Below are 24,232 nucleotides of genomic sequence, written 5' to 3' on the forward strand. Positions count from 1 at the left end.
CGCTCTCCGATCTGAACGAACGCGCATTGGAATGGGGATTGAATAGAGAGCCCGCCTCCGCTGAACCGTTTACACAAAACGCCGCTCGCTCCCGCCTTTATTCAGTGATTGGTGGATCGAGGAACGATAGCTGATTAATTGAAAGTGAATTGGTGGGAAGGAGAGATACATCAAATTAATTATCTGAAAATGGTTAAATACATTTTGTTCGAATTACAACAGTGATTTTATCTTTACAGTATTTCCAAATATCAGGCGTTTAAAAATACGTCTTGACATATACAACAACTTCGAGAACTAACTGAAACTATTTTTTTCCCGGAGCAAATGGGACAACTGCAGTATTAATTTACAGGTCCTATCTATGTATTATCCAGTACTTCACCAGTCTTACTGCACTGATCATTTTGTAATAACTAATTTTGAGTCTCTGCACTGTGAAAAAGATACATGGCCACAGTTTTTTGGCAACAGTTTTGAAATCCATACCACACTATTCAATCTTGTTATCATGATGTGTTTTATTCCAGTGTGCGTCTCGGTACATTTAAACCCAAATGAATCTCTGCTCTAACTCCATCTTACAAAATTTCATGCTCTTGTTAGGAGACCCTTTAGGTGGAGGAGCAGGCATACTTAATTATCCATTATGTGAATTTTGTCAGTCATCCTTTATGTATCTTTTCAAGTTGTTATAATTGTATACACAGAAGTCTCTCATACGTAGCTTCGAGCATTATCCCTTAATCACTTTCACCTGTCGTGGGTATATTTGTATGTGGGCTATTTAGACCTCAGAAAACGATAATTCATTGAATGCAATTTAATGCCCCACCATCTCTGTTTGGTATGTTTCACGACATATTTGCTGTTTCTTATCTTCTTTGATCAGGGTTTTATTGTTAAACATCTGAAAATTATCGTTTAGATTTTGCTACTGCTTAGGCAAAGTACTGACCGTGGAACGATCAATATAAATAAAAATTCAAAGCACACTTTTTGTCAAAAATAGCCTGTTTACATGGGGGTTCATGAAATAACACTTCAAATTAATCTGCTGTATAGTTATCGTATAATTAGGGATAGTATAGAAAAGCCAATCCACTGAAACTCTACACTGTATGATCGGGCACATCTTATTTTCTTATGAAATTCCATGCCGGGGACAAGTTTGTACCAGTCTCAAACTTTCAATGCACTGGTCTGTTTGTAAGTCAACGGACATTTTTGTCAGTAGAGGGAGGCAAATTACAATTTTGCCAAAGAAGTCAAACACGGTCAACTGTCGTGCGTTTTGACAGGTTATCAGTGTCAAACACACTATGTTTCATAAAGGTATATTAAGTACATTTTATAATAGTACGATATAATGTGTTTGTAGCCTACAACAATCAGAGGATAATTATACACTCAGTCGGTTATTGTAACAAAGGTTGTACAAATCCCACCAAATAACATAAACACAGGTGAATAATTGAGTTTAGCCTTGAGGCTATTTGAAAGTATTCTTCAGTCCCTCACTGATGTTCGTTATATTAAGGTATAGTTGGCTTTAATTATTGCAATCGCTCTACCGAAATTTATACAAAGCACATTACGCGAAGGAAGACATCACGCCTCTTTTAGCTCGTCTACCTGTTGATCACGTGTTCACTTGAAATCAGGAGCTGAATACTTTTGCTCACTTCACATGAACATGACGCTGTGCTCCTATTCTAGTGCGTGAGATGTGTTTGTCTGAGTTCCACCTCACCAAACTCATCTCGTCTGACCAGTTTTTCAAGGTGCAGTCAGTAAGGTGGCCACAACCCAGGTAAAGAGAGCTGACAAAACTCGGCTTTTGTTTGAGGCAGAGGTGAGAAGACATGGAGCAATAACACGAAACTGGATGAATCTCTACACTACGGAGGAGAAGAGTTAACTGATTCGGCAGCAAACAAATTGGTACGACGGTTATTTCTTAATACTTTTATATTGGGGTCTACGAAGTTTGAAAAACATAAGGTCTAAAAGTGCGCTTCACAAAGATGTGTAGTTTGTAGTGAGCCAGTCGCAATGGAATCGGTAAGACAGGAATGTTACTTATCTATCCTCCTGTATTTACCGCGTCTTAGAAATGTATTTTATTGAGCTGTCAGGCTTTGTAGTTCATATGAATTTCCCCGTAATTTGTTTATTTGTGCATCTTTGTTGACATTCGACCGTTGAGAACACAACTGACTGACTGTAGGCCGTTTCTTTGTGACCAAGTTTGCGACATTTCCTGATGGACATTTCGGTTACTCTTACATTAAACTGAAATAAACTTGCGCTCCATTGGGTCCGTGCTGTTTTAGCCTAGTTATTTCTAATTTCAGCATATTATCATTATACTTGTCCCAAAATAATAATCGCCAGTTAACATCATGAAACCGATTATATATAAATATTCATACTGATGAAGCCATTACTGCCGTCTAAAAAAAGTAATCGATTAATTAAATGTTTATTTAATAGTACACAAAAATAGTTGCTACTGGAAAAAAAGAAACAACCTGTTCTATCCGTCATCATGGACAGATGTACATATCGGTTTTCTACTTAAATCGTTGGAAAGTGAGGGCTTGATTCAGTTTAACTGAAGTCATAGATTGGTTTTATTAAGGGTGTTATCTTTTTATGTAGGCTTCGATTATTATGGAATAGTTAAAATATCAGAATTCCAAAATTAGACAGATATATGATAATGTATCAATGTTAAGGTGACCTAAATGACTTAAGAATTATTTATCCTACTAAAAGATATCAGACTGTTGTGAAGTTCTGAAATTTTTTAACAAAACGCCTGTATTAGTAAGGTAAAAAAGATCTCTCATAAGAGCAGGTATTAGCTCTAAATAGGTGATTGGTGATTGTAAACAACATAGATGTTTCTTTTTTAGTGCTCACTCACAGACTTAGGAAACTCATACTGCCACACTTTCCCACCCAGTGTTTTAGGCATGTTTCACAGTAAGGTCACTGAAAGCTGTAGGTGGGAGTGCTTCAGGGACAAATCTGAGAGACTCTAGTGAGTTTCACTGAATGAATGCACTAAATTGGGAACTACAGGACAGGTCCTGACTTGGCCCCTCTACTACTCCAACTGAACTCTCCTACCTTTGATATAGATGAGTAGAGCTGATACCTATTGTGGAAATTTGGGCTTGTAGTTGCAACTCCGATGTTGGTTCTGTGTTTGCGGTTTTCAGGTCTTGGAAGATCTGTACTGATGGAAGAATCTTTACTTGGAAGAATCTAACTAATAATATACCTTCCTTAGTAAAACAGTTTTGTCAGGCAGAAATCCTTTTGTCACTTTAGTCTTTTTTTTTTCTTTCTTTTTTTTTTTTTTGGTAGTTTTTCAAGCTGAACTGAATTTACCCAGTCAAACACAGGTGTATGTCTTTACGAGACATGTAAATGTGGATCTAGCAAACAACACATATCTTGTATGCAAGTCATTACATACTTGTACTTTTCCTCTCCTGGCTGTGAAAGAGAGAACAGGCATGTGTGTCAGTGCACTCCACACATGCCTGCTCCCTCAGTTGTTTTTTGTTTTAGGCCAGTTTTGGTTCACCTGCAACAGCTGACAGAGACACTCACAGTCATCTTAATAGTAAAATCACATGCTAGTGTTACGCTAACAGAAAAAAAGCAAATCATATCTGTGGAACTCGTATGCGTTCAGACACGATGTGAAATACTCATGTTTCTGTTAAACTGGAAAAAAAAATTGTGAATGAAACATGTAAAATTTTCTGTATTGACAATTTTATTTCTGTGGAAAAGAACTGGCATTTGGGTGTAATTTGTTTTAGGACTTTGCTTCAGTTTGGAGATTTTGATGGGAGGGAGACCTAGTTGGCCTCCTCTTCGATGCACCTTAGCCTTTGCCTCTGTCTAGTGTTCGGTTTCAGCATTCGCCCATGGCTCAATCCTTTACGGGAGATAATATGTCCTAAGGTGAGTTGGCAGACTGCTCTGTCGAAGACACACAAAGTGTCACATCCTACGACTGCCTTACCGTTCTGCCAACCAACAGTTCAGGTTTAAATGGCTTACAGGAACCAGAGCTGACCGTGGTTTCAATCCCATGTCACCTCACAGATAAGCCAAGCTCAGCGGAGGTGTTTGGGGTAGATGTATCAGTTAGGTGATGACTGCCATTTTACCCCCTTGAGGTGTTCTCAGAGTGGAGGTTAACATGCCATGAAGGGTTCTGAGATGCTTTTATCTGCTGATAGATCTGGTTTAAAGACTTTTTACCACTTTTATCATCATGATTGATCAACAGTGATGTGTTCAGTCTAGTAATCTATGTTGAGTTTTGTTTGCTCTGGATATAGTATTGAACTATGTTTGCCACAACATGCTTAAGGTAATAAGATGCTCCTTTAAACAGTGTCTTTACCCTCACAGGAGGAAAGGTTGTATCTCTCAAGAGTATCTGTTCCACGGGGTGTATTTTCTCTGTTACACATATCTGATATCCCTTCAACGGCCAACAACAAAGGTGGATTTACATTTACGATGTTTTCAGGAGGCAGTAGAACTGGAGCCGTTGTTTTATAAGCTGTTTTTGCGAATACTGGACATACTGTTTTTCATTTGATATGTTTAAACAAATTAGATTTTCTTAGTGTGCTTTAAATGAATGTTCTTAAGGAAACAGGATGACTGATACTAGGCCTAAAATACTCAAGACTTTGAAATGTTCACCAGTAGACTATGAAAATGTCTGTGAGTGCACTGAAAAGTGTAGGTTTTTTTTTAAATTGTCTCATTACGTTAACTCACCGAGTTAATCTGTGTTTCAAGCTATTTATGTAACCCTGTAAAATGTGGCCCTGCTGCTACACCAGATTTGTACATAGGGAAAAAAGAGGTAGAAACACTGAAACAAACTCTTTGTTTATGCTGATTTGATCTTAAGGAATTGGAAATGTATATGAAGTACATTTCTACCTCTTCTTAATGGATGGCAATACTAAAACATGGATATACAGTACTTGTTTGCATTGCTGATATGTTTTGGGGGTATTAGTTTATTTTTCAACATGGACTGAGACACCCGATTTCACGTTGATCTCATTTCACAACATTGTTTATCTCTGTTCTAAGAGATGGTTGGATCTTCCACCTAGATGGATAATGTTACGTAGAACGCATATTAATATTCATCATTTTCTTCAGGGTGACAACTACACAAATAAGCTCCGAATCAGTGTGTGTTGCATCTTGTACTCAGTGTTCCTAGCTGTGCCTTACTTTTAACATTAGTAAAATTTTACTTTTCCTGTGCCTTGCATAACCAAATAGCTTTTTAGAGAGACAAATACACATGGAATGAAGATTTAAATTTTCTGACTTGTGAAGCAAATGGATTAAAATTTGAATAACAAGGCAAGTTATATTTATTCAACAACAGTACAAACATGTTGCTTGCATCAGGTATGGCACCATGTCTGGCATTTGCTTTTTCCACTGAACATAATTGAAACTTTCTTTCTTATTTGTCAGGATAGAGTGAGCAAAATGTTCTCGGAATAGCCTAAGTCTTTGTTACTTTTGTCATTTAAAAATGTTTCAGACACAGATGAGGATAAAGAAAACTAGGAATGGAATATTTTGTCATACGATTGACACCTCACAGTTAGCTATACGAATAAGGCCATTCTAGGTTTTGGGGGAAAATAAAATTTTTGCTTACTTCAGAGTCATCGTTACGTCAAACTCAGGGCATTTATCTTTCAGTGTTGATGTTAACCCTGCCCGCCTCGTTTAAGAGGAAGTTACGATTTTGCATTTTGAGTTGACTGTCTAAAGAGAGTCATTTACATTCACTACATATTAATAGTAAAGTCCTGTTGATTGTCTTTAGAACCTAAACTCTATGCTGATTGTTTAATATAATAGTACTGTCCAGTCCTTCTGTTACTGCCTTTGTTTAATATTGAGTTATGAGTGTATTGAGCTTTTCACTCTTAAAATCCAAGTTGGAAATAATCCCTGTCTGATATTTTCAGCAATCATTTTTTTTCTATATTTTAGGTTGAAACAATGTAACAGATCTGAATTTAGCCACTTGCAACATCTACAAGAGATTACGGCCTGATTTGAGATAGTGGGTGGACAGATGAGACGTGTGGCTGTTGTTGTGATGAGTGACTAATTCTGGACAAACCCCGTGTCTCCTCCCAGGCATGAACTTTATTAAATATTGAAATGGAGGTGGAAGGTAGGCCTCACAGAGTCTGCCTTCTCAGATTTCAGTCCAGCAGGTATGCCTTCCTAGCTTTTGAAGGTGTCCTCAATTGTATTTTCCCCCACCCAACCTATAGACTCTTCCTTGTTTCCATGATAGTGCTTTAGGGTAGACACTGGAACCTGTTTGTCCAGACCCAGTGACTTCTGCCTCTGTCCCAGTAATGTGTGCCACAACACACACTGTTGGACCTGGTCAGGGAAGGCAAGAGAAGTGGCTACGGGGTTCTATGAGTTTAACAAGGGTTAACACATAAGGGAAGGAATTATGGCTGATCATGAAGTAGGACTTAGCTTGGATTTCAACAAATATTTCATACTGTAGATATTTTTACACACTTTTATCGTGTGTGACTATTTTTTGTGATGATATGACGTGGCATTCTGTAAATGTAGAGTGATAAGTAATGACAAGACTGCAAAAACCTGGAGTGGGAGAATCACATTCCAGCTTTATATGCTGGTAATAGCATTTTAGCCTGGCTCTGTCTGTCTAGAGCTACAGGCACATTCTTGTGTGGTGTAAGTAAAGATAGAAGGTAAGAGGAAGGGACCTGTAAATATATTTTATCTTGTCAAATGGTTTAAATGAGGTAGCAACACACACTGCTTCTCATGTACTGAAATCTATCCAGACCCTTTGAAATCCTCCTGAGTGGAATTAAAAAATATGAAACTTGAGAAACAAACACTTCTAATGGTTTTACAAAGTGCCCAGTTGATGAAGTGTCACTTCTAAGTGCAAAGTGAACAATAAATCGTGGAATGTTGCCCTTGTTCTGAGAGAGTTTTGAACAGGTTTCTGTACCTACTCTGTTACACTGGTTGCATAAAGTAAATGTGTACGTGAACATTTTTCCATTGGGTGTGTTTACACATGATACAATTATAACAGCAGTCAACTGTACAGTAGCACCAGTTAAAAGCGTTTTGTCGTCTGTGTCTTGCTATGATCATACTCCTCTTTTTTATGATATGATGTCATTTCCCTCACCATTGTCAATCAGTAATGTTCACACCTCCAGGAATTTACATTCTGGCGAAAGATAGTAGTTTATTGCAGCAAGTTCAGATTTCTTTTCTGAGGCAAATGTCTTGAAAATGATATTTGTGACAAATACTGTCAACAAATTATCTCAGATTTCAGGTCTGTCAATTGGTTTTATATTTGTTGAATCTTTAAAAAAATAACAGTCACACTTTAAAAAGCATTGTGTTTATGTTAGAGAGCCTATGGACCTCCAGTCACTTGATATTCAACAGTGGTTGGTGAATTTTTAAATGGTCACAGACTTTTAGAGTCCTGGTCACATACAGGGCCATATTAGACTTCCTAATGAGCCCCCAAACCCATCAAACATTTACTGTGGGTGCTGTGCTAAATGGCTCCAGTCTTTAATTAAAGGGAGCTTGTGATACATTATCAATTAGTCAGAATGACTTAAGTGCCACCGTTCCTTTTCCGGAGATTTGGAAGGTTTCCGATTATAGCTAGAGTAATTTCACAGCAAGTTTAGTTTCAATGGCCTTCAGGATTAGATGTAATATCATTGTTTAGCAGTAAACATTCACATAGCCAGTGGGTTAGGTTGTGGCTGAAATTGCCAGTGTTTCAAAATCCAAGTGCAAGGCTGTTTTTTGCTGCCAGTCATACTGAGGAAGGGTTTTGGTGTAAGTATGGGGAAACACATTCCTGTGAAGGGAAATTGAAACCAAGTCAATAAATCTGAAGAGACCAGTTTGAAAAACAGTGCATTTTCTGTGAGTGTCAGATAATGTTTTCATTGGATTTATCAGGGTTTCAGAGAGAGTATGAGCTGTCACTTGACATGTTTGTTACAGGTGCAGAGATCAGAATTAAACAGGAAATGGTGAACTATAGTTCATTTGGATTATGTTTGCAGTCCACTGTCTAGCAGGGAAGAAGTCGGGGGAAAGCCACAAACCTACATGATTGTGTACCTGAGTGCCACATAAATTCAGTAAGAGTTCAGCCACATTGGACTCTTCTTGGGAAACTGAATTTGTGTCATTTGTTGAACAATAACCTGTTTCTTTGCTGTTTATGAAAGTTGTGAAAACCCTGGGTATGGAGTGAGGAGTCTTAATGGAGTGGATGCCAGTCTTAATGTTGAAGGCATTGCTGGTAGTGCAGTTTCAGATGTGTCCAGAAAACTATGGTTAAGATTTCTAAAATCATGCAGGTACAAGTGAATCTCTAACCGTGAATATGCATTGTCTGTATTACCCAAGCAAGCTCAGAGGAACTGGTTTGCCACCGGTTTTGGTGGAATGACGTGGCATTTTTTTTGTTAGTAGTGATGCAATGAATGTCCTCAATAATGTATTAACAGCTGAAGGCTAAACTAATGAACAAATTAACATGACAAAAAATTACGAAATAGCCCAGTACTCTAGGCTTCCTGAAACACCTTGTTTGATTTAATTTAGAGGGATTACTGTTTTAGTCAGTTCGCCTTGTTAATAAGCATTGAGTGACTGAGACTTAATTAGGACACTAAGACTGAATATACAGAAAGCCTCGATTTGGGAGCTGTCCTCAATAACAGCAATTGACTTGATATGTAGGCAAGGCTAAACAACCTGGTGATTTATTCTCTTATCAGGTTTATGTGTAATATATATTCAACAAGCTTCTTACTCCTCTCTGCCTTCTCTTTTCCTCCATCTTTTGCTTCATGATTCTGTCCCCATCATTTTTTTTTTTGTGCCCATATTATTCTTCATCTCTCTCTAATTTCAACTTTTTTTTTGTGCTACATTTCCTTCTTTCCCCCTCTCTCCATCCCATGTCCTCTCCTACAGCATGCGCCTGAGCTCCCAGGATGAGCCGCAGGCGGGCGGAGTCCGAGGACTCCCAGGGGCCCGATGATGAGGCTATGCCATACAGTGACGATGAGACGGATGATGAACTGGATCAGAGTTCAGAGGGAGATGAGCGACCTCCAGCACTAGGGGCCGAGCCAACTCCGTCCGGTGAGTCCCTCTGTCTGCCTTCCAACGTCAAATAGAGCCCTACAAAACATAAGGAAACACGTGCTCACGTTTTTTTTTGATTCATGGTTGGTTTCCTGATATCCTAGGCTAATGACTAAAAGAAATTTCCTTCTCGACCGTGCCTCCCCGTTGCATTTTGTTGTTCCAGGAAATAGAAAACGTAAAAAGGATACTGTGAAATGTTTGTCTGTGTCCGCATCGTAAAAATACCCGCGTGGTTCTTTTATTGCAAGTAAATGATTACATTCTCAAGATTTTAGCCTTATTCTCATATTCTACATTTAGCATACAGTTGTTAATGATCAGGGTTCATATTGGCTTTAAATAAACCTATGTCGCTCTGGATGAGGCTCCTACAACTTGACCAACACATTTCAGTCAATGTCTCTTTTTCTGTTGCATTTGCCCTTTTTAAATAGGAGGCGGATGGAAAGTCAAAGCAAACGACCGGGATTTCTGTAACCAACCTGAATTCCAGAAAAAGGTCTTTCTGTGCTTTAAGAAGAGCAAATATTCTGTGAGTCCCCATGAAGTTGTTTTCATTTGCCTGAAAACCTGTCCCTTATTATTTATTATTATTTTTTTAAGTTACTGCTGGCGCTGTCAGAGGAAAGTTTAAATATTTGCTTAAGAAACAGGGGTGTTGTTTTGTTGTATGTATTCACCTCAGGTGCTGTAGGTGCTATGAGAGCTGCTTGGCATCAATGACTGGGTTTTTTGCTTAATATTAGTAGAGAACCTTTTTGTTTAACCTAAAACAGTTTTTGTTTTGGTGGGTGGGCATTGTACTTAAGTTTTCATGAAGGTATAGGGTAGAGCTGAAAGATATATTCCCACATGACTGTCATGTTAAATGACTGAAAGGTCAGTTCAACCCCCAGGAACAACTAAACTACAACAGTTTTTCATTTTCATTTTCATTTCATTTTCTCTCAATTTACAACGGTAATAGTTTTTTCGTCTAAAAATTCTTTTGCCATGTAGAGGCTACATGCTAAGTCTGCAGTGTCCAGGGTTGCACCTCATGCACCTTACATTTGTACCTTTTTAATTCACGGATGAGGGGAAGATGGGAAAACAGTCAACTTAGTGGGGGGTTTTTTTCCGTCTGTATCTGTGATGCTTTACGTATATGAGAAATCCTCATCATGTGAATTATCTGTGGTGACTACTCTTTCATGGGTGTAGAATATGTATTGAGCTTCCCTTTTCCTTATTGGAGAATCTGTAAGAGAACAGTTAATCATTTTAACTGGTCATAAGACTGCCCTTTCATCTTTAGCCATGTTCATGGTCATACTTTTTCCCCATAGTAAAATGTTGAGACAGAAGTTGATAGACTTGAGACTATTCTAGCATGCTAACTTCACTTTATTAAAGCCTTTAATTAGTCCCATTTTCTCTTTATTGAGGTTATGGTGTAATACAGAGAAATGGTAGGAATATCCAGGTTCACCTGCGTTTCAAGAAAATTGCGCTTAAGGGCAAAGTACGGATCGGGGCTAACCCCTTCCGCGTAATGGCAAACACTTTATCTTTTGTCAGTGTATTCTTCCTGGTTCCTGAGGCTAGCAGCTCACAGTCTGACGTGAGGATGTTGCCATTAGAATTTTCGGTGTGTGGGTGTGGGTGTGCACTGACCTCTCCTGTGTCAGCACAGCCCATTTGTCCATCTGTCTCCCAACTTATCAGAAGTGTATTTGGATCAGTGCTGACTTCAAAACAGACTCTTAGCATGAAGCAGCCTATTTCCAGATCCAAAGTGAAAAATACAGATCAGAAAGCATTGTCTTTTTTTTTTTATCCATTTGTTACTGTTGAGAACCCAGTTCCTCAAATCTGTCAGTGCAGCCCTCACCAGTTGTTGTTATTTGCATACATTTAAATCTCTGGAGTGGTAATGTGGCTTTACAAAAGAAATATATGAATACCACAGCAAGAAAAAAATCAGGAAAAAAGGAAAAACAAAACTGAACGAGACAGGAAGAGAGACATAAGGATAGAAACACTGAGGCAGAGTGTGAATGTTACCAGAGGGTGAGACTAAAACCTTTACACTTTTCAACAGAGAGCATGTCCCACCCTAGGGGAATGACAGGCACCCATGGGGGAATTGGACTTCCCTATGTCACATCTCAGCTGCTACCCTGTGGTTTTCATTAATGGGGCATGTGACTCAGCTATACGTAACACTTGTTAGTCCTCCTGAATCCCAGCTAACAACCATTCCCCTCAGACAGTAGAGTCAGAGTGAACTCTAATGATCTCTCTGTTTGGTGTAAATGTGTCCATATGTGCTAGTTCTTATTTTTTTCTTTCCTTTTTCTCCACCATAGGGAAATGCTATCAGGACCTACAAGTACAATGCAATCACTTTTCTCCCCCTGAATCTGTATGAGCAGCTCAAAAGAGCAGCTAACCTCTACTTTCTGGCTTTACTCATCCTTCAGGTATCTTTTTATGCACTAAAACCTATTATTATCACATCAATCAATTGATGTGACTCTCACAGTAAATGAGTTTGTTTTATTGCTTTTTTTCCCTGTGTTAGATTATTCCAGAAATTTCCACTCTGCCCTGGTACACCACTCTGGTGCCTTTAGTTTTGGTGTTGGGCATCACAGCAATCAAAGACCTAGTGGATGATCTGGTGAGTAAAACTATTTTTTTTTAAACTCACATCTAGGGGTATTCAGTCGCCACTTGGTGATGAATAAAGTTGATTTTACAAAATATTTGACCATTTACATATTGTCTTATTCTAAACATGTCTTTTACAGAGGAGATAACTTCATAGATTAGTATCAGTTCATAAATCATGTAGCGATAATGAATCATATAAATTGCTTCTCAAACCCAAACAGGCACGGCACAAAATGGACAAAGAAATCAACAACAGAAAATGTGAGGTTCTGAGAGATGGCAGGTAAATCTGAACACTAATGACTGTGGATTTAACACTGCCCAAGGTGCTGAGTCATATGATCCTTCGTGTTTGATCAGCATTCGACTTTAGATAGCCAATAGATGAACAGTAATTCTTTATCTCAGAGAATACAGTAATAAGTCTGTCATTGCTTACAGTCATAGATAACCTGATAATTCATTGTCAGTTTTACTCATGACTGCATATTTGTTTGTTTGTATGTACATGTCAGGTATCATTTTAGCACAGACTTCGCTGATTCAGTCTTTCTTTTTCCATCACAGGTTTGAAGAGTGTAAGTGGATGCATATACAAGTTGGGGATATAGTTAGAATGAAGAAAAACGAGTTTATCCCAGTAAGTCAAAGATCGTTTTTAACATTCTCCATAGTCTTTTCTTTAATGCTAATCTTCTGTAATTCTCTGTGTTGTTTTCTATCAGTTATCTATCAGTTATCAAACCTGATTTCGAGGGGATGCAGTATCTCTACTTTTCTACTAATATGATATTGTCTGCAATACTAATGGATCACTGGTGTTTTAAGAGAAACACAACACCGCCTGACTCCTGTTTGATCTTTTGTACATTTCATACTCACCTCAATTCACGTATTTATAGTCCGTCCATTTGTTCAATTTAATTTTAATTCAACCATGTAAATTTATTTTTACCTCCTTCAGGCTGATATTCTGTTGTTGTCCAGTTCAAATCCCAACAGTCTTTGTTATGTGGAGACAGCAGAACTTGATGGGTAAGACCTCCTTTTGTTATTTAAGTGCTGGTTATAGGTGTTTGCTCAAGGGCTTTGCGTGATTTCATAAATGGCGTGTAAATATTAGCATTAGTAATGTTCAAATACACCATTGAGAACCAAGGAAGATGGCATGGTAGTGATTGTGTAGGGAAACTGTGGAGAAGGCCAGGGACTTTTTTCAGAATAAATGAGTTCTTTGTTTGTTAAATGGGCTTTTCTCTTTTCATAAACCAAACAACCAAAGCTGCAACATATCAAATATTCCACTATAGCTGTTTTGACACAGAGTGTAATTTGTGTGTGTGTGTGTGTATATATATATATATATATATATATATATATATATATATATATATATATATATATATATATATATATATATATATATGAGAGAGAGAGAGAGAGAGATTTTTTTTCTTTCCCTTCCATGATACTTCATGTTTCAGGGTTTTTTTGTTCTGTATTGTATTCCACTGACTAATACAGGGTGTTCCACTTTCTGTGTTCTGTGGTCTTCTAGGGAAACAAATCTGAAGTTTAAGATGGGGTTGAAGGTGACAGATGAACGGCTACAGGACGAGGCACAACTGGCAAGCTTTGATGGTAAATATGTGAATGTCGCATCTGGAGCAAGAATGTGTGTGTACGGCTTTGTCTGCCTGCTTGTAACTGTATGTTCTTACTGTTCATTGCAATTTGTATCACATTAATATGTTAAATTCAGTAATCCCCCCTCCCCTCTCTTTCTCACACACACACTCGCACATGCACACGCACATGCACATGCACGCACCCACTCCTCCTTATCTTCCTAATGTTACTCTCAGCTCTAATTGAGTGTGAGGAACCCAACAATCGTCTGGATAAATTCACTGGCACCATGAATTGGAGGAGGGATCGTTTCCCGTTGGACCTGGATAACATGCTGTTGAGGGGCTGCAAGATCCGTAACACGGATGAGTGCAGCGGACTGGTCATCTTTGCAGGTCAGTGCACCATACATTAGGGCTGCACGATGTATCTTATATTTACTATTGTCATTGCGATATGAATTTCCATGATTAACATGTTGCAGAAGGATTACATCAGAACAGCCGAGATTCCTGCACACTAGTCTACCGTGTGTATACTTCTATGTATGGTGACAGAATTAAATAGGATAAGCAGAGAGCTGCAAAGAGAAACTCAAACCACATAAAACAGTCAAGTAACAAGCCACTCAAATGAAAAGTCCTGAAGAAACAACTGCAAGTGTAAGTGCAGCAGCAGCAGCAGAGGATTTGGTACCGAAAAGGGGAGGTACTTCTGTCGCATGGCGGTGCTTTGGCTATAAAAGAAATGACCACTCACAAATGCAAGTTTCATGCAAAATGTGTCAGGTGTTGAATAAACTTGAAAAACGTCCAGAAGTGATTTTTTTTTTTTTTTTTTTTTTTACTTTTGCTGCAGAGCACACGCAATTGATCCATTTTCAGGTCCTAGACTTGCAACATGTACAATCAGACATACTGAAATTGTACATTTCAATCTTTGTTCAATCTCATGTCTCGTATTGCTATTACAATACCCAGCAGCTTCATCACAAGTCATATATTTTCTCTGTATCATGCAGCCCTACCATACGCCTGCGCCCCTCCCCCACCCTACACATGAATAAACCCTCTTACTCAGACACAACAAACACAGCCCATAAAACTATGTAAAGCAAAGTTTGGTTATCTTTGCTTTTATCTGGAGAGATGATTGGGCATGCTCAGACATTTAATGAATACCTGGCATGTAACCTGCTACCAGTTTTTTCATTGCCTAAGGGATGGCTGAGATCATTCCAGCAGAGAGCATTGTAGTTGTATTGTTTAACATAGCCTTAGCTGTGATGTGTATATGTTATAGAAACTGTTCTCGTTTGTCTGAAACGACAAATATCTCCTTCTGCAGGAGCTGATACAAAAATCATGCGGAATGGAGGAAAGACCAGATTCAAACGGACTAAAATCGACTATCTGATGAACTACATGGTTTACACAGTAAGATCAACATCCCTCTTAAAAATAAACAAATTATAACAAAGCAGCAATTCATTTTAATTTGATTTTAAAACTGTAGCACCTACACAGTTTTCTTCAGACCTGTTCCTCTTAACACCCTCTCTCTCTCTCTCTCTCTCTCTGTGTGTGTGTGTGTCTAGATCTTTGTGCTGTTAATCCTGGTGTGTGCCGGTCTTGCCATTGGACACACCTATTGGTATGAGGAGATTGGCAGTAAGGCCTGGTACCTGTATGACGGGAACAACAGGACTGCCTCATACAGGGGCTTCCTCAGTTTCTGGGGTTACATCATTGTACTGAACACCATGGTGCCTATATCCCTCTATGTCAGGTAAGACCTCACATCTTACATATGCCCTTTATTCATCCTGTCATCTGATCCCAGTTGATGTACTTAAACCAGAGCCCAACAGTGTCTTCTCCATTCCTAGTACTACTCACTCCTCTTCTCTACAGTTTTAATTAGAGTCCACATCTGTGACAATGATCATTATTTACATCCTTTATTAGATCTTGCAAACACTCCCAGAATTGAAATTCAGATTCAGTCTTACATGTTGTTCCTTTCCCTGTGTTCAGTGTGGAGGTCATTCGGCTGGGACAAAGCAAGTTCATCAACTGGGACCTGCAGATGTACTATGCTGAAAAGGATACTCCAGCCAAGGCCAGAACTACCACCTTAAATGAGCAACTGGGACAAATAGAGTACATCTTCTCAGACAAGACTGGAACTCTTACCCAAAACATCATGGCCTTCAAAAAGTGCACCATCAGTGGACGTACATATGGTGAGATTCTCTTTGCCAGTGTGGGTTTTATGCAGTCAATCGAAATCACAATATTCTTTTCATAGCCTGTTTTTATTATTATTTTGTGAATGCACCATGGTATGTCCAGTTTGGGTTTATACTTACAAGCAGTTCTTCAAATTGTCTAACTTAATCTGATAAACATAATGAATTTTATCAGGACTTCACAATTCTGTTTCAAATTGCTTTTTACTAGGGATGTTTATGATTTGGCTGGCAATATGGAATATTAAACTCAAGCTACCATGCAAGGAGTGGAATTTGCCATTCACATCTGCCATGTACACAGTCTGTTAAGATAGCACAGCATGATATCTCAACAGATTACGGTCCTTAACTTGTGTAAACACTGTCCGACTTCAAATAAAGAATTACCACGATGAGGCATTTGATCCCTTACTGAAGTCTCAGGTGTTTCCATGCTTTTGTATGCTCTGTTCACTTAGCTGAAGCTCTTTTTGTGGAATTGTGGATCAGTGACCCCAGTTCACACCATTGATTCCATTCTAATACAGGATGCTGGTAATTCTTTGTGTGTCCAGGGCTGTAGTGTAAGATTTCAGAGTAATTGTGCTACTGCAGGTTGAGGCAAGGTGACATGGTTAAATTAGACTTTAGGCTGTTTATCTACTTTGTAATGTGAAACGTGGCACTAGCATCCAGAAATTTAATGTTTTTTTTTAATGTAATTTACTTTTGTTTCGTTAAAGGTGACCCTACCAATGCTGAGGGACTGGCACTTGACCGTATTAAGGTAGTAACCCATTCAACAGTGATTATACATGTTGCTAAAAGTTAATCATTTTTACTGATGATTGTTTAATCGTGATACAATTCGTTTGAACTAATAATTGAAGCTGATATTCAGGTGCAGCAAGTGTGTCATTTTTGGGTTAACTTAAAGGAGCCCTCCGTGTTTCAGTTAGCTGCAGATATTTCTTATTAGTGACTCACATGCGCCTTCTGCTACTCTCCTGTGCAGCCTGTGGACTTCAGCTGGAACAAACACGCAGACAAGAAATTTCAGTTCTACGACCATTACTTCGTGAAGTGCATTCAGGCTAAGAAGGATTCAGACATGCTGGAGTTCTTCAAGTTGCTGTCTCTCTGTCACACAGTAATGGTGGAGCAGAAGGATGGTGAGTGAATGAGCTGGGATGTCTGTAAATCTGATTTCTGTTAATGTGAAAAATGGATAAAATTGTTGAAGTTATGAATTCAGTGAGTTGTTATGATGATGATGAAGATGATGACAATAAAACCCTCTGCTATGCCATTGTTAGATGACTTGGTGTACCAGGCTGCCTCGCCTGATGAGGGTGCTCTCGTCACAGCTGCCAGGAACTTTGGTTTTGTGTTCCTGTCCCGTACTCAGGACACCATCACCATCAGCGAGATGGGCAAACAGATGACTTATGAGATGCTAGCGCTGCTTGACTTCAACAGCGACCGCAAGCGCATGTCCATCATCTGTACGTGCTAGAACTTTCTCTCGCTACTACTTTTGGGCTTTCTGACATTAGTGTTTTATTTTTCTTGAAGCTGACTGTCATTAATATCCTTTTGCAGTGAGGTTCCCAGACGGTCGGATCCGTCTCTACTGTAAAGGAGCAGATACTGTCATTTACGAGCGTCTGAGTCCTAACGCTAGGAACAAGGACACAACTCAGGAGGCCCTAGAGGTGAGTCTCTGAAACCACTTTCTAAGACTCTCACTAAACTGGTCCTTACACGTAAAAAAATGGACTTGGCAGGGTCAGTTTTGATAATGATAAGTCTGCAGAAAAATACTGGGTTTCATTAGTTATCATATTCAGTTTCAAATTATATTACTACGTGACTAGACGACTTTGCTCAGCAAATATTTTTACTTTTTTGGCAAACATTTCCAGCTGTGCTCATGATTCTTACTGCTGTCATACTCTGATTCCCTTTTAGATATTTGCCAATGACACACTGCGCACTCTGTGTCTATGCTACAAGGATATCAGTAAACAAGAGTATGATGCCTGGGCTAGGAAACACAAGGATGCTAGTGTTGACATGGGAGACCGAGAAGCGGCCTTGGACCGTGTGTATGAGGAAATTGAGACTAACTTGATGGTATGAAAAACCTGTTGGAATCAGAGGGATAGAAGCATTAATTCTCAGTAGCTTTATCATTCTCTTTATTTAAGTCAGTTTGATCCAACATTGCGATGTAGTCTTTGTTAGTGTAGTGTTCATTAGGGGATTAGGGTCTTTTGAAAATTCCCTTTTGTCTGACTATCCAAACTGAATGAGAATGTTTTCACATTTCTGACTTCATTATGAGTGTTGGTTTTGCTTAACCCGGGGAGACTCAGTTTAGAGGCATTCGTATGTTCGACACAGATCTCTCTTTATGTAGTGTTAATGGAATTTTTTCTGTACAGTTGCTTGGAGCTACAGCCATTGAGGACAAACTCCAGGATGGGGTTCCTGAGACCATTGCCAAACTTGCCAAGGCTGATATCAAAATCTGGGTTCTGACAGGGGACAAGAAAGGTAAACATATTCCCTGGAATTTCCTTACAGTGAATGAAACTTGACTGAGTCAAATTTATTTTTGGTGCCTTTTGTGAACAAAGTGAAATCACTGTTTTAACGGTGTCTGAATTTGATCCACAGAAACTGCTGAGAACATTGGTTACTCCTGTCAGCTCCTAACTGATGACATGCAGATTCACTACGGGGAAGACGTTAAGTACGTGCAACTTGTGTTTTTTGTTTAGGGTGTTAGATGCTTATCTCATTATAATGGATTAAACATAAGTGTTTGCTCATTGGAAGTGTCTGGAAAGTTACGCTGAAAAGCAGCTAGATGATACATATAAAGAAGATTATAGCAGGACAGCGTTTTCCAGACCCAGAACTTAAAATCCTCTGCACTTTCATCATAGCCCTGTGCTAACATGTCCCATTTAACTGAATGATAATAGGAAACTGTTCGAGCACTGTGGAATACTAAATTATGCTTTGTACTTCAAAAGGAGAGCGATTAATCAACAGTGTGACAGTGGCACTCTTTCCCTGTCCAATTTAAGATTTGTGTGCTCATTGCAAATGTGGTACACCCTTGTAAACACTAGAAACTCCTTCCCCTTTCCAGTGAGAAGCTGAGTGCTAGACAAGCCAGCCGGAGAAATGACCCTCTTGGAAGACAAAGGAAGAAAGTTAAGGATCCATTCTTTCCTGAGCCTGGCAAGAATGCTCTGATCATCACTGGTGGCTGGCTGGTATGCACATAATCTGCTAATCAACTTTATATCAGTTGTTGTCTATACAGAAAGGTGTTTGAATTAACTGAATTTTTAAATTACTACACTGACCCAACTGAAAATTAATTTACCATGGGCTCCTTTACAGTGTAATATTTTTGTCTCTTCCTCAGAACGAGATTCTGTATGAGAAAAAGAAGAAAAGACGCCGTCTTCGCCTCCGAAGGCTTGGAAGGAGACAACAGCCCGCTGCACCCCAGGACGGCCAGCCGATTGACGATCTGGAAAAAGAGCTTAGACAGGAGGACTTTGTAGACATGGCCTGTGAATGCAACGCGGTTATTTGTTGCCGAGTGACACCCAAGCAGAAAGCTAATGTGGTCAGCCTGGTGAAGAAGTACAAGAAGGCCGTCACACTGTCCATCGGAGATGGAGCCAATGATGTCAACATGATCAAGAGTAAGCTGAAAATCATTAATGCTCTTGTTATTCATAAAATATGATAGTAGAAAAATCCTTAACTTGGCATTCACTGTTATGTTACCTTCAGTTAGGGGCATTTGTCCCACGGTGTTCGAAAGAGTCTAAAACAAAGCTGAACAATATACGACGTGTGATGCTTCATGTTCCTCCTCTCCCATTAACCTCTGTAGCTGCGGATATTGGTGTCGGTATCAGTGGCCAAGAGGGAATGCAGGCTGTGATGTCCAGTGACTATGCTTTTGCTCAGTTCCGCTACCTACAACGCCTCCTTCTGGTTCACGGTCGCTGGTCCTACATTCGCATGTGCAAGTTCCTCCGTTACTTCTTCTACAAGAATTTTGCTTTCACTCTAGTCCACTTCTGGTACTCTTTCTTCAGCGGATACTCCTCTCAGGTGAGGAAAGGCTCTTGAAACAGTGGGCGTGGGCATGCTCGATGCTGTATGTTTTGTTCTGTCAAAAGATGATATGCGGTATGCTCATTTATGACAGCACACATTTTTAAAACAGAAATTCATTTTTTAATTTTCCAGGTTGCATATGAAGACTGGTTCATTACTCTGTACAACGTGTGTTACAGCAGCCTTCCAGTCCTGCTTGTTGGTCTGTTGGACCAGGTATTGTTGGTTCATTTCTGCTGAAATACAACACTCTGAAGTATGCTCTGTTATCCTGATCTTCATCTGTGGTTTTAAAGTCCTCTTTGTTTCTTTTTGCACTGCTGATATCTGTATGCCTTCATTACTTTTATTCTCCTTTCCTCTTGTAGGATGTGAATGATAAACTGAGTATAAAGTTTCCCAAACTATACTTGCCGGGCCAGCAGGGGACACTTTTCAACTACAAAAACTTCTTCATCAGTCTGTTCCATGGCATCTTCACATCTCTCATCATCTTCTTTATACCATATGGAGCCTTTCTACAAACCATGGGACAGGATGGAGAAGCTCCATCAGACTACCAATCCTTCGCCGTGGTAACTGCATCCTCCCTCATCATCACCGTGAACCTGCAGGTATTTGACTACAGTCACATGACTTCATTTGTTTTTTGTATATATTCCCCTCAGAAGACAAACATCTGTGCATATCACATAAAAGAACATTAACAGGATAATTTGCCGTCTAATCAGTTAATTCCTGAATGATTTATTAAATAGCCAGTGTTATTTGGACCAATTCGTAACATGCTTTTTGTCAGAACAGTTCAGCTGTGTATGCCAAAAAAAAATGCAAACGAAGATTACCATGTTTTATGCTGTAGTTAACTATATACTTCCTCCAACATAACATTTTCCTGATCTGTTTGACCCAGATCTCTCTGGACACATCCTACTGGACCTTTGTGAATTGCTTTGCTGTTTTGGGAAGTATAGCGATATACTTTGGGATAATGTTCGACATTCAGAGCGCAGGAATACATGTCCTCTTCCCCACTGCCTTCACATTTACTGGTATGGATCACAGCTTCTCCTGTGCAGATCTCTATCTTGAACAGAAAAAAAATTATACTTGCTGCCAGATATTGTTATGACATCTGTTGGTGCCTTAGATGCTATATTTTAGGAAGAGACATATGATTATTGATGTTACTTTACCACTGCATAATAGAATTTGCCATGCTTTGCTTGATACCATTTTATGTAATTATGAACCTCTGTCTGGTATTGTCTCACAGGTGTGGCCTCCAATGCTCTCAGACAGCCCTACCTGTGGTTAACCATCATTCTCACTGTGGGAATCAGCCTTCTCCCTGTTGTCTGTATTCAGTTTCTCCACAAGACTATATGGCCATCTGTAGGGGATCAGGTAAGTCTGTTGCTGTTTTTGTATAAAATAATATCTTTTATTTAAAGATATTATAGTGTTCTCCATAACTGGAGTTTATTGGTGTACAAGGAACATGCTGCTCTTTTCAAGTCTAGGATGGAGTGATTTATTTATTTGATTTTTCACATAAATTGTTCCTCATTGAAAAGTCACTGTTGGACCAACGGCTCACTACAGTTGTCTTAAGGAAAGCTTAAGGAATGTTGTTCAAAACCATCTATATCAATGAGCTTTCACCTATTAAATTGCTAACCTATTTGACTGAAGAGAAACATTGCTTCAAGGAGAACACGCTGTGTACTCTTCTTAGCTGTTCCAAATTAGGGGGTAGCACAGTCATGCAGAGGTGCCTGAAGGTCTGTGCTATTCTGTGCTTTAAATGAAGGTCATGTAAGGCCACATGCAAAATGTGCAGCAAGCAGAAATGCCTCATGATTTGCATTTATCTGTGTACTCATCACCCAGGCCTACGCGTATATTTCCCTGTTTGTACTTACATTCAGTAACCTGAATCAATTAAAAACAGTAAGATCAATGACGCTTACTTCCAATACACGAACCTTTACTTAATCATATTAACCACCACTCTGGTTTGCTCACTTACACGTATGTTTCTAGTAAAACCTGATCAACAAAGTTGCTGTCTAGCTCGTCTGGCTGGTCTTTCTCCAGTCGTCATTACAGCCTCCCACTTCAAAGTCTGATGTTGTCACAAACATGTTTTCAACACACACTTGAGTCCCATCTCACTCTTGCTCTTTATCTTTCTTTGTAGGTTCAAAGGAACAGGAAGAAGTATGAGATGGAGGAAGAGGAGGTGAAGAAACCCAGGCCATTCGAGCGTGGCAGGCGGTCTCGACGCTCAGCTTACGCCTTCTCTCACTCTCAAGGTTATGCCGACCTCATCGTGTCAGGACGCAGCATTCGCCAGAAGCCACGGACTCGTCGAAATGTGCAGGACAGCATCCGAGAGGCAGAAAACAGTTGAAAATGTCTGCCTTCTCTCTTCCTGCTCAGAAAGACTTATTCCTGAAGACTCACCGAAGACCACGACTGGTTTTAACGTTGTGCTTTTGGTACAACAAATTGTATATCTCAGGATTTTATTTTAATTTTTTAATGTATCCCCTTTCATTGTTTGGGCCAACTTACATGGCTGTTTGCACAAGAGAACTGCAAAGTTGGACCCGTTAGGGACATCCATTAGGAATTGCACCACTGTATAATCTGTGTCTATAGCAGTGATGCAATGATATGGATCTGAAGGGTCTGGCAAGATAGTGTCTTAACTAATGTTGTGAATATATTTAGTTTATAGTTTTATTAGATACTTTTAAAGAAATGTGACCCTTTGGAATGGCACCATTATCTTGATCTCTGGCACTAGAATTTCAGCTCTTTTGCTCTTTTTTTATGCTGAATCCTAAAAAAAAAAGAAAAATCACCATTTGAGCATTTACTCTCTATGTCTTTTAGGTGTCTTTCCATGGATTATTGTTGTTTCAGTCACACATTTAAAGTGTCTAAATGGGATAATGTTTCGGTGAATTTTAAGGGACAGCATAAATGTTTACATTACCTTTATTTACTTCTACTGAATTTCTCTGTTTTCAACTCCTCTGCTCTGAGCCAAAGCATCTTTTCATTAGTTCATAGATGAGACATTGTGCATCCATTAATGATATTTAATTGTTGAAATCAAGGGAGATATTTAAGGGCTAACCTTGTCATTGTCATATTTTCTTAGTCTTTATGTCTTGTTTTTATCTGTTTCATGTTTTCATTTTTCTGTGTATCTTTTACATGTATTTTCTTTAAAAATTAAGCTCCCCTAGAAATAAGCCTAAATATTAAGATGAATTGCTTGTTGTGGTCAAACTCTCTGGCACAAATAAGCACAGTTTGCTTTGATCCGGGAATAATTTTTACATATACAGTATGGCAATCGGACAGACTCCTACGAGAACAGTGGTCACATTATGAAATTGTGAAGCAAAATGAGAACTGTTACATATTTGAAAAGCATGTTTGCCATATTTAAAAATCAGTCATATATCACAAATGTATGTATGTATACATCTTACAAGTTTGTTGGGCTGCTTTTAAAATTCCTGATCCTCTGCAGGATTAGGAACAGAACAGTGTGGCATTTATTGGCCAGTACCAGTGCCTTACAACCTATGCTTATCTTTTACAAAATATTGTGTAACCTCCGTTTTTAATGCACTGTATAATACTTTGTAAAAATAACTATGAATAAAGAGATTAAAAATCTTATCAGTTGTGCAAGTGAAAATGGTAGAATGATTACTGGAGGAGCATTTCAGGTTTGTGCTCACTTTATAAGTTAAGAAAATTTTTCCCCCCTGCTTGTGATGTACCCATCATATTTCATTTACTGGTTTGGGTAGGAAGTTATAAGGCATGCCAAAACTAAGGTTTGATCATCGATATGCCATGAGACAACTGGCAAAGATACTGCTTGGTGCCCACATCAATCCATACCATGTCAGGTAGTAACTGGCAACTGGGGGAATCAAAGTCAAGTTTCTGTTTTAAATGCACAAAACATTCACTGGAGTTCTACTGCTTACCTGTTCAAAACTCAGGGAGTCACATGCAGGGGAAGAATAACTTGGATCCTTTCGTGCTGTTAAACGAGGTATGGGAACACGAGAGCGTTAAACACAAACGTCATATCAGTACTTCAACATGCAAGATAGAGGGCGCTAGACGCTTTCGAATACTTTTTAAATATTGACAGCGCTTCCTGGAGTTGACGCCTTACGTGACCACGTGAAGTCGTCAGCTTGCGTCCTCTGATCAGCTGACCCGACA

General features: G+C 39.1%; 1 protein-coding gene across 1 annotated transcript; it reads left to right on the top strand.

Moving 5' to 3' along the window:
• Positions 1–9,134: 9,134 nt before the first annotated feature.
• On the top strand, positions 9,135–22,382 carry atp8b1 (ATPase phospholipid transporting 8B1). The gene is given in 26 exon segments (XM_030767956.1): positions 9,135–9,285; positions 9,726–9,823; positions 11,643–11,756; positions 11,858–11,956; positions 12,171–12,232; positions 12,517–12,589; positions 12,914–12,984; positions 13,508–13,590; positions 13,815–13,973; positions 14,926–15,014; positions 15,176–15,366; positions 15,615–15,843; positions 16,791–16,983; positions 17,128–17,316; positions 17,414–17,526; positions 17,783–17,947; positions 18,259–18,370; positions 18,494–18,569; positions 18,975–19,101; positions 19,257–19,542; positions 19,737–19,960; positions 20,099–20,182; positions 20,335–20,580; positions 20,880–21,018; positions 21,243–21,373; positions 22,170–22,382. Coding segments are annotated over 26 exon segments (3,717 nt in total).
• Positions 22,383–24,232: the final 1,850 nt, after the last annotated feature.

Source organism: Chanos chanos, chromosome 3, assembly GCF_902362185.1.
Source record: "Chanos chanos chromosome 3, fChaCha1.1, whole genome shotgun sequence".
Taxonomy (NCBI): Eukaryota; Metazoa; Chordata; class Actinopteri; order Gonorynchiformes; family Chanidae; genus Chanos; species Chanos chanos.